This window comes from Sordaria macrospora, chromosome 1 (assembly GCF_033870435.1).
Source record: "Sordaria macrospora chromosome 1, complete sequence".
In the NCBI taxonomy this organism is placed as follows: domain Eukaryota; kingdom Fungi; phylum Ascomycota; class Sordariomycetes; order Sordariales; family Sordariaceae; genus Sordaria; species Sordaria macrospora.
Window position 1 is genome coordinate 3,739,580 of NC_089371.1, and position 16,510 is coordinate 3,756,089.

Sequence of the window (16,510 nt, forward strand, 5' to 3'; positions counted from 1 at the left end):
GGCACTCGAGGTCCAGGACTGCCATGGTGCAAGGAAGATCTTTACGCTCGCTGCGTTTGCCACAGCCGAGTAGACATCTTCAATATCCCATGAGCCTTGCTCAAAGTTGCCACAAGCCACCCATCGTGCCCTTGGGTCCATTGTCTTCAAGTCCAGATTTTCTTTCTCACCATAAACCCATTTCCCAGGGAGGACTTCTTCCATGCCTGGTTCAAAAGGAACCAGACCATAAACACCCCTCTCCTCCAATGCTGCCAACTGCTTCTCCATAGCCGGCTTCCAGTATATCTCGAAGTTTTCGCGTTTCTTTGCTTGGCGGTAGTTCTTTGGAATGGAGGATAAATGAGTCTCAAGATCATGCATCATCACCTTAACCGCCGTCAAACACAGGGTCTCCCCTTTGTCAAGAATCACTCCCCTCTCTGGAAGACCATGGTAAAAGATAGGGAGTTCACTAGTGGGTTTGTTGTTGCTGTCGACGACAATTTGCTTTTCGGTTAGCGTACCCGGTTGCGGTGCCGCCTGGCGTCTCGGTCTCCCCGTTCTTGTCACCTCCGCCCCCGCAGATGCGGTAGATTGGTCCGTTGTCGGTTCTTTCTCTGCTGACAGCCCCCCTTCCGACTCCGGCAACGCCTTCTCCGACTCCGTTGTCGCGTGTTCTAGCTCCGTGGGTGCTGATTCTCAGTCCGTCGTTACTTTTAGTTGTTGCGTGATTCTTGGTGGTTTTGACGGAGTATCCTGGAGTGGATCTGGGGATGAGAATGCTGATCTGATCTGGTTTTGCCTCGGTGGGATAGGGTCTTCTTCGTCAAGATCATGAGGGTTAATATAGGGCAAGTTATCGAATGGCTCAAAGTCGTCATCGTCATCGAAAGACTGGAAGTTATCCTCTTGGTCTTGCTCAGTTGAGGTCATCACATCTTGGTTCGCATATTGCGGGGTTGCTTTTCAGGACACTCGGGGTTGTGTTCCGGGTTCTTGTAGTTCCAACCTCGGAACGCTCTGTTGTTCCCTCGGACCCTGGATTTGTCTCGACGATCCTAGAGGAATTGATGTCGGGCCTAGAGTTGAAGCCCGCGAACCTAGAGGGGTTCGGTCCGGACCCAGAGGTTGTTGAGTTGGGCCTGGTGACGGGGTTGACTCCTCCTCGGAGGAAGTTGTTTCTGCTGATGTTTTCGATGGGGCCGGGGATGGTGATTTGGGTTCTTCTTGTATCGTAGGTAGTGTTGTTATTGTTGGAGATGGTTGTTGAGCTAATTCTGGCGCTGGCGTTACACTTGGTGATGGTGTTGGAAGTGTTGAGATATGTTTTGTCGGGGTAAGGCCTAAGATTGAATCAATCGTGTGTTCCTCCTGTTGTTGATCCGTCATGGTAACCGCTTTCTCTTTTCCTTGACTCCTCTGTGTCACCCACCCATGTGGCTCAGGCGTAACACTTGGTCCATTTATCAGCTCCTCGGGTTTGGGACGTTTTGCTGTAATCCAGACTTCCTTTTTGCTCTGCAGAACCTTATCCACCTCCTCCATCGACTGGTCTGAGAAGAATACACTATGCTTGACGGCCCTCTCCTCTTCTGACTGACTACATACAGAAAGGATTAGGGTTTTTCCAGCCCACGGCCACGCGAGCGCCTGACCTAAGAAGCTTTTTTTTCCCGCACTTATGTACCTATGCCCAGCCGCCGTCGCGGGCACGACTTATTATCTAGTATTGGTAGAACGTAGTAGAAAAATTCATTCATTCATAGATGAATCTTCAAGGAACCTTACGGCACTCGCTTTGACCAGTTGTTGATATTCTGGGTCCCAGATGTAGAAGATCCTCCCATTCAAGTCTGCATAACCAACGAAGTGGCCTCGTCTCGAATGCTCCGCCCATTTGTCGCCTTGTACCCTTCTTTCTTTCTTGATATGGTAATATGCCGTGCAATAATACGTTCGGAAATGATGGATACTGGGCTTCGGATTCGGGATGCCTGCTGCTCTGCTGAGAACTTCATGAGGACTGATGTACTCTTTGTTGGATTTTGTTGGAAGTATGTTCATGACCCTGACTACCGCATCGACGACCAAAGGCCATAGTACGATAGGGGTGTCGTGCTCGATTATTGTCGCTCTTGATTTTTCCATCATCGCTCTTCCTACTCTTTCTGGTGCGCCATTCATCCACGGGGTGTGTGGTGGTGTCTTTATGACTTCAACCCCTTTTTGTCGTCCTCAAGCCATGATTTCACTGTTATGGAACTCCTTCGTACCAAAGCCAAACTCTGTGCCTCCATCCATCCCCAGAACCTTTACCTTCAGGCCGGTCTGGAGTTCAACCCATCTCTTCCATTCCTTAATGGCTATCAACCCCTCGCTCTTCTGTCTTATCATCTTTACCCAGTGAAAACCGGATACCATGCAGACAAAGTGCACGACGTGCTTAATCCCCATGTGACCTGCAACGTTGTGGCTCCACGTATCGATCCTTACGCACTCAAGTGGTCTCGTCGCAACTGGATTTGACACCTTGTAGACAATGCCGGTTCCCTTACTTCGAAGGCACGCATCACAATTCGTTTTTCCGATATTTGACAGGGTAATACCCGCGTCACGGCAAGCCTTTATGACTTGTTCTTTTCCTGCATGCATTAGTCGTTTATGCATCGTATCGTAGTTGATAGACGCTAATAAGGCAAGCCTTGGTGCTTGGGCCTGATATCTCTCGTCGATATCTCTCGGTGCCATTGTCGGTAAGATTGGAAGGTTGGCTATCCAGTTGCATTGTATCTCTTCTCCCATGTATTTTCCCTTATTGAATTTGATCTTGTTCGTCTCCATGGACCAAACCATTCCACCATCCAGTAACCCGGTTGTCGTGAGAAGGTTGACTGGTGTTGATGGCGATAAAATCGCATCTCTGATCTCGACCGTAATCTGTTTGCCAGATATGGTGGGGAGACTCAGTTCCACGAGACCCATATGATATGATTTAGTTATCTGGCCGTTACCGACTTGGTGACTGAATGAATGAATGAATGAATGGATTTTTCGACTACGTTCTACCAATACTAGATAATAAGTCGTGCCCGCGACGGCGGCTGGGCATAGGTACATAAGTGCGGGAAAAAAGCCTCTTAGGTCAGGCGCTCGCGTTGCCGTGGGCTGGAAAAACCCTAATCCTTTCTGTGTGTTTCCATGACGGTCGGTTGGTTTGGCATTGCTCTCGCAAAGTTTGCTGACAGTAAACGTGATGTCAGGGCGGGTGCCAGATGATAAGTAGTTGAGGCAGCCAGTGCTCTTGATGTAGGGCTTCTGCAAGTCAGAAAACCTCCTCACCCTCGTGGATCTTGAAGTCCGGAGGCCAGGGTGTCTTTGTCGGGTGAAGGTCTTGTCCTTTGGCGAGGCCTTTTGTGAACTTGTCGATAATTGTCTTGGTGTACCGTTCTTGTGAGATAAACACGATGCGTTCAGTTCGAGTTCTGACGATGTCAAAGCGTAAAAAGGTCCTCACTGGGCCCAAATGTTCGATCTTGAACTTCTTTTCCAGAGTTCCTTTGATGTGGGTAATAATCTTGAGGTTGGCTGCTGCCACGAGGAAGTCATCAACGTAAAGAGCCATAATCGCCCCCAGGGTATTGCTCACCAGGAGTCACAAATCTGCATCTATGGGTGTGAAGCCTAGTGCTTTCAGGACTGGCAGTAAGGTCTCAAACCAAAAGAGGGGGCTGCGTTTTAGTCTATACAGGGCTCGAACCAGCTGGCATACCCATGTGTGACGATCCTTCTTTTCGAGGCCAGTCGGTTGTTCAACGTAATACTTCTTGCCATCCTTGGGAACGAGGGCATTCAAAAAGGTGGTGTTGGAGTCGTATTGTTCGCATTCGAAATTGTTAATGGCCATGATGCAAAGGAAGAGCCTCACACCGACCGAATTAGCGACAGCGGCGTAGATGTCCTGCAAATCCCACCTATCGTGCTCGAAGTTGCCACTGGCCACCCACCTGGCTCTGGCCATGTGCTCCTTCAAATCGATATTGTGTTTCTCATCGTATACCCATTTGCCAGGTAAAACGTGCATTTCCCGGTTTTTGTGCTACAGGTTCCGTCATGTACTGGCGGCTCGCCCACTAGGCGATTCGATTATAAGTGTTGGGCCGCGTTTACGCTATGGGCAACACATGATTTACAATGGCAGTAGGCCTCGGTTTGCCCTCGGATTAATGGTTTTGGTGGACAATTAGGGCACTGCTCTAAATTTTGTATGCTAGACTCACCGGTGCGGCACGTCTCATGCCCTACGGGAGGCGGAAGTAGACGTTAAAAATAACAACAACAACAACAACAACAACAACAACAACAACAACAACAACAACAACAACAACAACAACAACAACAACAACAACAACAACGTGCATTTCCCGGGTTCGCTTCACCAAATAGTAGACTCCTGCATCCTCCAGGGCCTTGACTTGCTTTTCCATTGCTGGCAACCAGTATGATCTGTAGTTGGCCATTTTTACGGCTTCGTTGTTGTGGTTCTTGGGGATGTTACGGTCCGTCTTGACAGCAGCAAGGTCATGAAGCATCTTCATTGCTGTGAGGCAGTATTCGGGGAGGCGAGTCACACAGCTAGCCTCAACGATTCCATAGAAGAATGCAGGGAGTTGTAGACTGGGATCTACAACGTTGTTGTTACTGTCAACTGCCCGTTGGACATTGTACTTGAACTCAGGTGGCTTGGCCGCTGAGCGACGAGGTCTGCCTTCGCTTACCTCTGGAGGTGCCGTGGCGGCTTCCTCAGAGGGTTGGCTGCCTTGTGTCAACTCTGGCTGCGCTGATTCATTTGCCGGTGTCTCCAGCGGTTGTTGGTATTGATCCAGTGAAGGCGGGTCTGGAGATTCTCATTGTGTAGATTTGGGAGACTTGGGTTCGAATCTTGCTTTCTCGAAAGGTAAGTCGGGTGGCTCTTCTGCTGCGTCTTCACAAGTGTCTTCGAACGTATTGTTTGGGCTAGGATTCTCCTCGTTGAGGTCATCGAGGTCGATAGATCCGTCCTCCTCTTGTTCTATAGATCGCATTGGTTGGTCGGGAGGCAATGGTACTGTTGGTTGGGGTTCTGGAGACGATGGTCCTGGTTCTCGAGATCTCGTGGCTTCTGGAGTGAGGTAGAAGAAGAAGAAGAATGAATTTTTCGACCTAGTTCTACCATGGAGTGAGGTAGTGAGTCGGTGGGAACTCGAGTACCACGTCTTTCTCTGCAATGGGGTTGAACTTGTTAGTGATTTGTTTCGAACGAGCTGGGGATGAATGAATGAATGAATGAATGAATGAATGAATTTTTCGACTACGTTCGAAGGAGCTGGGGAGTCTACGGCATGTGGCTTTATGCCAGCAACGGTGATCCAGTACTGGATGCTGCTGTCTGTGACGTCCCTGATTTCTTGAACGGTCTGGTCGCTAAAGACGACGGCATGTTGGAGAGCTTCCTTTTCTGAGGACTCTGACTGGTCTTTCTCAACGAACTTTACGGCACTGGCTCGAATAATCTGGCCAGTCTCGGGGTCCCAGATCCAGTAAATACGGCCATGGGCATCAGCATATCCGATCAGACGACCAGGGCGGCTTCGTTCCTCCAACTTCTCACCTTTGGTGCGGTTCTGGGGTTTGATGTAGTAGTATGCGGTACAGAAATAACTGCGCAAGTGCCTGGTCCATGGCTTGATTTCATTCTCAGGGTAACCGGGGATGGCTCTGCAGAGCAGTTCATGTGGACTTTTGCCTTCTGGATTTGCCTTTGAGGGCATCAGGCTCATTACGATAACAACGCTTTGAACAACGAAGGACCAGAGATGGGGTGGGATATTGAGGTCGATCATGAGGGCTCTAGAGCGCTCCATAATGATTGCTCCAGCTCTTTCTGATTTACCGTTCATCCATGGGGTGTGGGCGGTCGTCTTGTAGATCTGAACGCCCTCCTCGTTAGCCCATTTGTATAGTTGACTATTCTGAAACTCTTTGGTTGGAAGCCTCCATTCTGGTCCGCCGTCGAGTCCAACGACTTTGACTTTAAGACCTGTCTGGAGCTCAATCCATTTCTTGAACTGCTTCAGTTTGGTAAAAGCCTCGCCCTTGATTGTACAGAAGTCAACCCAGTGATGACCAGAGGCTTCACAAATGAAGTGGACACAGTATCGTTGTCCTAGATGGTTCGGGTGGTTGTGCTGAATGACGTCTCCACGAATAAACTGCACCGGAGTAATCGTTGTGACGGTGTGAGCGTGCTTGAGCATTGTATCTGTAGCCTTTGCTCTCATACAGCCATCACAGAAGTGATTGTGGTTGTTGCTGAGAGTAATGCCTGCTTCCTGGCAAGCCTTCATAACCTGCTCTTTGCCTGCGTGCATCATTCTCTTGTGCATGGTTAAATAGTTCATAGATTCCAGCAAAACGTTCTTGGCCTCGGTTCTTAATTGGTCGAAATTGTAAGGCTGGATAACTGGCAAGACCACTAGTTCATTGACGTAGTTACACTGGATGGCATTCTTCTGTAGGTTAATCTGGTTGGTCTTCACGTCCCAAATTAAGCCGCTTTCCAGAAGGCCTTTGGTTGACAGCAAGTTGGCTGGAGTTGAAGGGGAGTAAATGACATCTTTGATACGGACTCGAACGTTCACATTCGTAGTGGTTGGCATCGTCAACTCGACTGTGCCAATATGGTATGATAGGGTAACCGTGCCGTCGCCGATAGTATGCTTGGCTGGTTCTGGGAGGGGTGGAAGGTCTGTACACCATCTAACATAATTGAATCCCCCGAAAATGTTTTTCTTGGCACCCTCTGTTAGTCGGTTGTTAGAGGCCAGGCCAAAATTACCCTGTTTTGGTGCAATGGGTGCCTTGGAGCTACCAGTGGCCTAACCCACCACTTTTTCATCGGTTTGAATTCGGGAAGATACAATTCGAACGACAGTAACAACAACTACAGCGGCGGCCTTTGGAGAGTCCACCGCCGTCTCGTCCCTCACAGCCGATAGCTTTTGAAACCAAGCTCTTCAAAAGTACATCGAAAAAGAAAGAGCGCTGGAGAGATGACAGCTCGTCGGGGGGCGAGCGACAACCACTCTTCGAAACCTCCCCCTTAGAAAGCCGCTTGCTGGACCCAAAACGGCTGGGCCGCATTCTAATCGGAATTTTCTTTTCGATCCATTTTCATTTCAACATCGGAAAGGAAACGACGGCGATCTCCTTGGACAATATACACTTTAGGAACCTCGCAATGCCAGGGACAGGAATAGGAAAATGAAGGCTTTTGGGGCCTGGGGTTTTTCAAAACCGCACAGAAGTTAGGATTTTTCCAGCGCACGGCCACGCTAGGGTCCGACCTAGCTGACCTATGGGGCTTTTTTCCCGTTTCATGTACCTATGCCACGCCGCCGTCGCAGGCACGACTTATTATCTAGTATTGGTAGAACGTAGTCGAAAAATTCTTTCATTCATTCAGTCATTCATAACATGATTGAAGATATTGGATCCACAACCAGAGTCGTAGACTACCAAGTCTTTCATGGGGTTTGTTACCTCAGAACCCTGTTGGACTTCAGTGATATCACACGTTGAGTGTTGCATTTGGTATGAATCAACGTGATTTGATTTTGCTGTGGGCTCTAATGAACATCCTTGTGGAAGTGAGCAAAGGTATGGCCTCCAATGCCAAAGTTGCCAAAGGGCAAAGCAGAGCCGGTAGCACCAGTGGTCGCCAAGCTCGTGTTGGTTGCTCCAGTCGCCGCGGTAGTGCCAGAGTTGTTGGCCTTTTTCTCGATAGCATCCTTCTTTCTGCTCCAGTTGGCGGGAGCCTTATCAGGGTCACACCACCAGCAGTCAGCTGTACGAGGGTTGCGATGATGATCGCAAGAGAAGTGCTTGAAGTCGTCACGCATGGACTGGCCGCAGTCCGAGCAGGTAACCTGCTTGTGATTCGTACGGTCCTTGTCACTCTTGTTGTTTGAATCCTTCTTATCGTTAGTGCTGGCAGTGGAGGTTGTCTTCTTGACTTGGACGGTAAGGTTAGTCATGCGAGCCTCTGTGTTGTCAAGGGTTGACAAATGAGAAAGGAGTTGAAGGGCAGTGAGCTTGTCTTTGGCCATCTCTGCTGCCCAGAACTTGGCATCGATAGTGTACTGGCGTTTGACCATGTTGTAGAGATTGAGGACTTCAACCTTCTCGTTGATTTTCAGACCACACTCAGCGACGCGCTTGCGCAGAAGATCATAGCGAACAAGGAAGGAGGCCATGGAATCGAAGTTGGCACGACGAAGGGAGGTGTACTCTTCGAGGATATCCGCGCGAGCCTCGTTGGTAACCTTGCCAACGGTCTTGCGAATGAGATCGTAGAGATACTTGGGGTCAGTGCTGTCTTGGTCCCAGCCGTTGATACTGAGGGTAGTCGTAACCTTGTCATCCTTGAGGGTGGCTTGAATGCTCTTCATAGCCTTGGCTCTGTCGGTACGCCAGATCTTGTGCTCATCAGGTTCCTTAACCTTGTCTGGCTCAGTGACGTCTTTGGTGACATACTCAAGAAGGTCGGCGCATGCGAGCTCACAACGCAAGGCGCGGTTCCAGTTGGCAACGTTGGACTCGACCTTGAGGGGGATGAGGAAGATATCTCGCCCATCGTGTAGTCGTTGTTAGTCATTAACAGAAGGAAAGGTAGAGGGGTGTTGGCTGGTGTACTTGACGGGCCGTGAATGGTTCTCAGGAAGTCGGTCGTCTTGGTTGACTTGACGACGTTGACTAGACGTGGGGGGTTCAATCGCAGTCGTGTAGCGGTTGCTAAGATTACTTGAATGAGGTCGATCGCTTGCGACGTTACTCGAGGGGTACTGTCGGTCGCGATGCAACGTCGAGGGCAATATTGGGGGTTTCTGTCGGTCGCTGGCGACGTCGAGAAGGAGAGGGTATCGCTGGCGCAATTAAGTGTTGACAATTGTTGCGTCGAAAGGGCTCATAACCTGTGAATAGGGTGAACGACCACGAACGAATCCAATGATGATGATGTATTGTTGTGTTCAGACTGTGCAAGTCTGGAGGTCTAAAACTATTGCAAGGGAGGTCCCTATGAAGTGGGGCTATGGCCGGCCGAACGTGACACGGGACGCCTCCAACACAGTATATATATATATATATATTTATAGTAAATAATTTTCTTCTATTAAATACATTATTTGATAGAACTTGTCACAGCGCTGGCGGACCACTACATCACTAGGCTATGTTCCAAAAGGATACAAGTAACCGAAGCTAGCAATTCGGTCGCTCAAGTGGTCTTATATAGTCGTGATGGCAGTTGAGAGGCACAACTGCAAGGCTGCCAACATAGAACCTAGTATAACGGGGACAGTACAATTTATACGGGTGCTAATCCCATAATTGAATCATAGTTCTGCAAAGAAGGAAAGGTTTATCTAAAAAGCGGTTCTACCGCAGGAATAAGGGTTCAATGTAGGCGGCACCGGCGGCACAGCCACGGCGCCACATATCAGCACTGGTCGTAAACCAGAGCTACAGTTCCCGGGCGACGGCGTCATGACATTTGCAGGCAAATATTCCTCAAGAGGCTTAGTTGCGCTGTACATGACTTGGCGCTAGGAGCTTTCCTTGTTACTAGGTTCTGTAATACTCTTTACAATAGCAACCTTTAATCAGTACTAAGGTAAGTAGTATGGTACTAAGTATAAGGGCGTTAGTAAGTATAGCTAGCCGGCGCTGTTATATTACCCCCCGCTTCTATGAAAAATTCATCCGCGAATTTTATAATAATATATAAAATTGTTCTCCTACTTATCTAAAATCCTCCTTAGTTATTGTATTCCTTTGGATCTTAATAGCTCGTTATCCTTATATTCTTCGAAACTCTTATTAAACGAATTAATTAGTTATTTAAATAGGCTTGGGAAGTCCGAATGAGCTTCGTGAAATCCTTCAAGCTTTTACAGCGCGTATTTATGTTTCGAAATTAAATAATATTCCGGGTTAAAGTCCTAGCCTTTTGAAGTCTTATAATCATGGAATTTCTCGTACATCATTTTTAAAGTTGCTATTTCTATGGATTTTTCATTCATGATTTTTATTTCGTCAATGTTAATTAGTTCCAGGTATTCACCGGCCCATCCATACAATGGATTATTATCATGCTGTTTTAAGCAGTCTGTATGAGATGTATTGGTGCTTTTTTATTTTTAAAAAGCTCGAAATAATGAACCTATTTCATTATCTCAATAATTTTGTGGTAATTGCAAATAGTAACGAGAACCATCTTATTTCTAAAGCGAAAAAAATGTAAATTAAACCCGGTCAATAAAGATAATTCGTTTCCAAATATCGAAATTAGAATGATATGGTTTTGTATTCAATTACTGGGCTTAACCTTCTTTTAACTTTATAATTTAGGCGCAAGTGATTTCCATAAAACCATAAAGTTTACTAATAAGTTACTAAGTGTATTTTTCACTTAATTATTCTATATATAGCTTTATAATCCTTTAACAATTTATCATTCTTACTCGAAAGGTATTCATATTTGGTGGCTAAACAATTCTATATAGAAATAAGCTATTACTATCCTTAATAGGTTATTTTAAACGGTATTAAACGTGAAATTTACTTCAAATTAATTATTTCAATGGAAGGAAACGAAAGAATAAAATCGTTAGATTAATGAACCGTTTGTAACCACCATTTATTTAATTGTTTAATGATAGTTAGTGGTAGTGAGTTTCTATTTCATTCTTACAAGCTTCAATATCATATATTGTCTTATCACGCTAAACTATTTACCTAGTCTACCCAGTGGGTATGCGGTGCTGCTTCCGTTCTTAGTCGGTCGGAAAAGCCGTGTTGTTGAATACTGGATGAAAACCCTCACCTTCTCCATTTTCAATCGTAACACTAAATCCGAACTTTCATCCCGTCCCACCATGAGAGCTCGGGGAGCCGTGGTTGCTTCGATGTTTGTTGTCCGTTCTTATCGTTATCTCCTTTTTTCGTCCCAGTGAACTTCGTTACCTCTGATTGGCTGGTATACTGAGACCCCCCCTCTCCTTCTGCTTCGGTTGCGTCGAGTATGCGCCGGGTGATTCTTCTTTCATCCTATCTCCAGGGTTCAGGGGTGAAGGAGGAGGGGTGTTACTCGTGGTACTGGATTCCTCCGCCGATTGGTTGGTCGGCTGCCTGTAAGGCGTTGTGAGGACGGGATTTTCGGTTTCAGTGAGAGGGTTAGCGATTGGTCAATTGGATTTATTAAGGTACAAATTCCGAGAACCCGTTCCAATTCCGAGAACCCTTCTCGTCGTATAGTATTAAGTGTTAAAGTATTAATAAATATAAGACATTGACCTGAGCTCTTTCCCAGTAAACCAATATAAATCCATACGTTCGGTTACCTCCTAACAACTCTTTAATTAGGAGGTATTTTTAAATAGGCGAGGTGATATTATTCTATAATCCCTCGACTATTTGACGGAACACATATGGTTATGGGGAGACCCAACGTGGCCGACAAACACTGAACAACTCCACGACGAACTCGACACAGTGGCGGGGCGGAATGAATCCTTCGCTAGGCTTTGCGACTGGGACGGCTGCAGGAGTACAAGCTGGCAGTAAAGATCGAACAAGCGAAGGAAGCAGAAGAGCTACTAGGGAATTCAGATTGATCTTTGATTCTGGAGAGCGGGAGTACGGTCAGGGGACCACGCAGCGGAATCAAAGATCGGGCCTCGGGAATGACAGTGAGGTCACACCGAGAGGAAGATAAACATCGAAGGCACGGTGTCAACAAAGCGTCGTTGCAACAGAGAAGCGGAGGGTTTTCATCCGGCTACGGTACGGTTTTTCCCACCGACTAAGAACGGAAGCAGCACCGCATAGCCACTGGGTAGACTATGTACATAGTTTAGCGTAATAAGACAACATATATATATAAACAATAGAATTCACTACTACTGTTTAGGAAATGTAATTAGTGAAATGAATGAGAAAAAAATAAGTAATATATTATAGTTTTTAATTAACGGTAACGGGAATAGAGGCGTTGCTAGTATTAATTTACCATTGCGGACCTAAATACGAAACTCTATGAATTACATCCGGAAAGGACGAAAATTCCAATGATTAATTGTATTTCCTAACCAAAATAGAAGTTCCGTTCCTTATATACATAAAAACAGACATTATTAAATTATAAGCTTCCTGTTTCCCAAATAACATTCTATATATTACAATATTATATTGTTTCTATATCGCAAAGAACGAAATATTGGTATATATTATTTTCGGACACTTACAAACGGAAGATTAATAAACAAAAAAAGCAAATGAGTTACAAATTTCGGGAAAATTATAGAAGCATTTTGATAATGGTAAAAAAGCGGAGCATATCTTATCGTAAGTACTAAAATTTAATGAATTAAGAAGATACTAATTAGTAATTGAAACGCCCACTTTCCACCGTGGAGGCGCTGAGGTCGGGCCCACCAAAGGTGTCACAGAAAATCCGCACCAAAGTTCGCGCAGTCCGTAGGCCCACCGAAGCGACGGAACTGGAAGGAGGGGCGGTTCTGTCTATCCGGGTCCAACGTGCAAAAACACGGACCACCTTACTAGGCTCAAAAAATTTAATTATATTACTAGGGTACTGTTTTAATGGTAATAAAGTTATATGCCCCTGACTTAAAACAACGCATCAATCGTCACGTGCATCAAAAATTAAAAATCGCTAAATTGACCGCTTTAATTCAACAGTCATTTTGGTCATTTTTCTATTATTGTACAAGGTTTGATTGTTGGCCAGTAATTGAGAAAGTGGTTTTTGAGGGTGTGCAACCGTAGTTACGACCGTAGCAATTGAGAATTCTTTAAAAATCGGCAAGTCAAATTGTTAACGCTACAATAAAAATGGTGACGAGAAGAAAGGGGAGGCGATGAGAAAAAGGGAACATCTAAAGTGGTAAAGTTTTTTATATTACTAACAGCCCTAGCCCTGATAATAATTAGGGTACTAAAATGTTTGGAAAATGACGGCAAATATGTCACAGCCGGGTATAAGTTGGTCCGGCCTCCCGTTGAGCAGGAATTCCGATTAAAAAAACCTGACGTATGAGTCTTTAGAATAGACAAGGCGACTTTTTGATTTTTTTTTAGGGGGGTTTGTTGTTGTTGTTATTTTTAACGTCTACTTCCGCCTCCCGAAGGGCATGAGATGTGTGATAGCTACCGGAATAGATACAAGAAAGAGCCCAAATCCTCCCTCTTTAACCCCAAAAACTAGAGCGCAAACCACGGCTTAAAGCCAGATAAATTCGTTGCCCCCCAAAAGAGATACCTTAGTTAGGGGCCCCAATCAGCATTTGCTGCTCGGGCTGAGCCCTCCTGTCCACGCCCGTGCACGGACTCCCACAAATCCCGTAGCTGATTTGAAGTAATAGAGGTCAACGCCGTTGGAGGGAAACCTCAAAGGGAGAAACCTCCAAAATTGGTCCGCCGTCCTCCCTTAGTTGAAAAGGAGTTAGTCGATGTGGTTGTCGATATCATTAAGGATCAAAGAAGATATAGCAATTAGAATGCGGCCCAGCCGTTTTGGGTCCGGCAAGCGGCGTCCTAAGGCAGAGTTTTCGAGGTGGTTGTCATTCAATGCGGCTTGTGCCCGGTGAACGGTACTATCCTCGGCGGCCTTTCATCTTCCTGGAGTAGTAAATATTGTCGAAGAGCTTGGCTTGGAGAGCTACCGGCGTTGTCGTAGACGGAGGTCAACTCTCCAGAATCCCTCCGCCGAAAGTCGAAATGGTGGGTTAAGCCACTGATAGCCCTAAGGCACCCAAAGGCACCGAAAAAGGGTAGTTCTTGGCTTCTCCGCTAACAGCCAACTAACAGCAGGTGCCAAGGAAAAAGTGTTTGGGGAGGGGGGGAAGGAGGTGGAAGGAAGAATGGGCGTTTCACTAGCTCTCTTAGGCTCTATCCAGCTAGCTCCGCCTAAGGAACTACTATTTTAGAGTTGAAAGGGGAATATTACAAGGTGCTAATATACACCTAACAAACGATTACGTGACTAGAAAATATGAATATCAAAATACAAATAAAAAATAATAAAATTGTTAGACACTCAGTATTGAAAAAACGGACCCGCTGCGAAAACTGGTATATTAGAGTAATTGAAACCTATTCAACTACCATTAATAACAGGGCGGGTAATACCCAATTTATTTAACCAATTAAGCATAGCATTCAATCACGGCGTCGTTGCAATAGAGAAGGGGAGGGTTTTCATCCGGCTAGGGTACGGTTTTTTCAACCGATCAAGAACGGAAGCAGTACCGCATACCCACTGGGTAGACTGTTGTCACGGCGCTGGCGGACCACTAGATTACTAGGCTATGTTCCAAAGGATACAAGTAACCGAAGCTGGCAATTCGGTCGCTCAAGTAGTCTTATATGGTTGTGATATCAGTTGCGAGGCACAACTGCAAGGTTACCATCACAACTATGTAAATAGTTTAGCCTGATAAGACAATGTATAGAATGGAATTTCTTTTCAATACTAAGATATATTGAAATCTCTATAGCAATTGATATTCATCAAGCTTTCTACTTTGTTCCAATAGCGTTCAGCTGTGAAGAATTAACGACCTTCCGTATTCTGTTCGGGGTATTTAAATATAATGTACTACCTTTTGGGTTATACGGGGGACCGTTATCTTTTGAATGGTTTATTAATGATATTGCTACATCGTATTTAAATTCCTAGAGTATATATATTAATAAGATTCTAATATTTGCCAAAGATTTAGAATTTTACACAAAGTATGGAAAACTGGTTTCAATTACTTAAATGTGGGCGGTCAATAGACAAATACTAATAAATACGAGTTTTATATAATTCGTACGAAATCTCTTGGATTTATCATTAATGTTAATAGCATTACCGTCGACCACAATAAGATGTTAATGATGGAAAACTAGTTTATTCTAGGAAATTTTGAACGAGTGTAAGCGGTCTTCGTGTTCTAGAATTATTATAGAAGGTTCAAATAAGAATTTGAATGTATGGCTAAATTGTCAAATCGTTTAATGAGAAAAGATTGTGTATTTTAATAAACTGAAAATGTCGATAAGTATTTATTGAATTGAGGAAAGCATTACCAAGTGTATCGGTACTAATTTACTACTATTATAAAAATAAAAATAACATGAAAACTAACGTATCCGATAGTATTTGTACCGGAGTTTAGTATAGAAGAAAGAGGGGTCAAATAGCAAAAAAGCCTAATACTCCGTGGCCTTCTACTTAAAACTAATACGGACTGGAAAGGGCAGCGTCAAAGACACTCAGAAAGACGATGCCGATCTGGCGCACAGTACCCAAATAGATCCCTTTCTGGCTAGCCGGCATCACCCCGAACAAGATCATTGGAATGAATGAATGAATGAATGAATGAACTTTTCGACTACGTTCTACCAATACTAGATAATAAGTCGTGCCCGCGACGGCGGCTGGGCATAGGTACATAAGTGCGGGAAAACAGCCTCTTAGGTCAGGCGCTCGCGTGGCCGTGGGCTGAAAAAACCCTAATCCTTTCTGTGTGTTTCCACCTTTATTCCAGGCCTCCTGACCCCGGGAGACCAAGCACCTCTGCGAATGGCAGTGGCTTGTCGTCCGGGTCGGGGGTTTTGGCTCTCGCCACCCTTATCCCCTGGTAGCCTCCTCCTCCTCCTAATACCTGGACGTGTGTGTATCCCTGTCCTTGAGGGCTTGAATCCTTGTGAGAAATGTTGCGTAGCTTGTGCCGAAGGCCTTCGGCGTGTCTTCTGCCGCATTTGGGTTGCGGTAGGTGACTAGTGGTCATACGAAAAAGTGTCCCGGAACGCCTCGGGGGGGGGGGGGGGGGGGGGGGGGGGGGGGGGGGGGGGGGGGGGGGGGTGTTTGAAACGCTCGTGATAGGAGTGAAAGTCCCAGTGGCCCGTTCGTTCTCCTACCCACCTCGCTAGGTATTTGCGTGGTAGTCCGAGGTATGGGTTGTTGTCCTTGTACCATGGTTGGTCCGGCCACTGTCTCGAGTTCGTCGTGGAGCTGATCAATGTTTGTCGGCTACATTGGGTGTCCCCATAACAATGTGTCTTCCGTTTCTCTACATTCCAAGACAATATGTTCAAACGTCTCCTTCGCTAACCCGCACCGGCAGTACGGTGTTGTCACCTCCGGCACCCTTCTCTCGAAGAGGAACGCCCGTAAGCCCATTTTGCCCGTTCTGATTTGCACCAGGAGTGAGCTCATATCCTCCAGAGGTAGTGCGGAGATGACTTCTCATCCGTACTGGGCTATGTGTGGTACTGCAGTGTGGTTCCATCGAACCGCGCACGCGCCTCTGCGGCACTCAGCTTCTTCCTTTTGCTCATCGCCTCGGCCAGCCTAACATGCCACCTCGCTATCCACTCTCTCCGAGTTGCCTCTTCCAACCACCGTTTCTTTCTACCCGAC

The 16,510-nt window shown here is 46.1% G+C and overlaps 3 protein-coding genes across 3 annotated transcripts; all 3 read right to left on the reverse strand.

Moving 5' to 3' along the window:
* Positions 1-1,734: 1,734 nt before the first annotated feature.
* On the reverse strand, positions 1,735-2,046 carry SMAC4_13065 (uncharacterized protein; the record flags this gene model as incomplete). Its single annotated transcript, XM_066091245.1, has 1 exon — positions 1,735-2,046. One exon carries the CDS (start codon positions 2,044-2,046, stop codon positions 1,735-1,737), a length of 312 nt encoding a protein of 103 aa, XP_065945642.1.
* A 2,840-nt stretch (positions 2,047-4,886) lies between these two features.
* Positions 4,887-6,403, reverse strand: SMAC4_00052 (uncharacterized protein; the record flags this gene model as incomplete). Its single annotated transcript, XM_066089372.1, has 1 exon — positions 4,887-6,403. The coding sequence occupies exon 1, from the start codon at positions 6,390-6,392 to the stop codon at positions 4,887-4,889; it is 1,506 nt and encodes a 501-aa protein (XP_065945643.1). The 5' UTR covers positions 6,393-6,403.
* A 1,243-nt stretch (positions 6,404-7,646) lies between these two features.
* Positions 7,647-8,054, reverse strand: SMAC4_13066 (uncharacterized protein; the record flags this gene model as incomplete). Its single annotated transcript, XM_066091246.1, has 1 exon — positions 7,647-8,054. One exon carries the CDS (start codon positions 8,052-8,054, stop codon positions 7,647-7,649), a length of 408 nt encoding a protein of 135 aa, XP_065945644.1.
* Between the last annotated feature and the right edge of the window lie 8,456 nt (positions 8,055-16,510).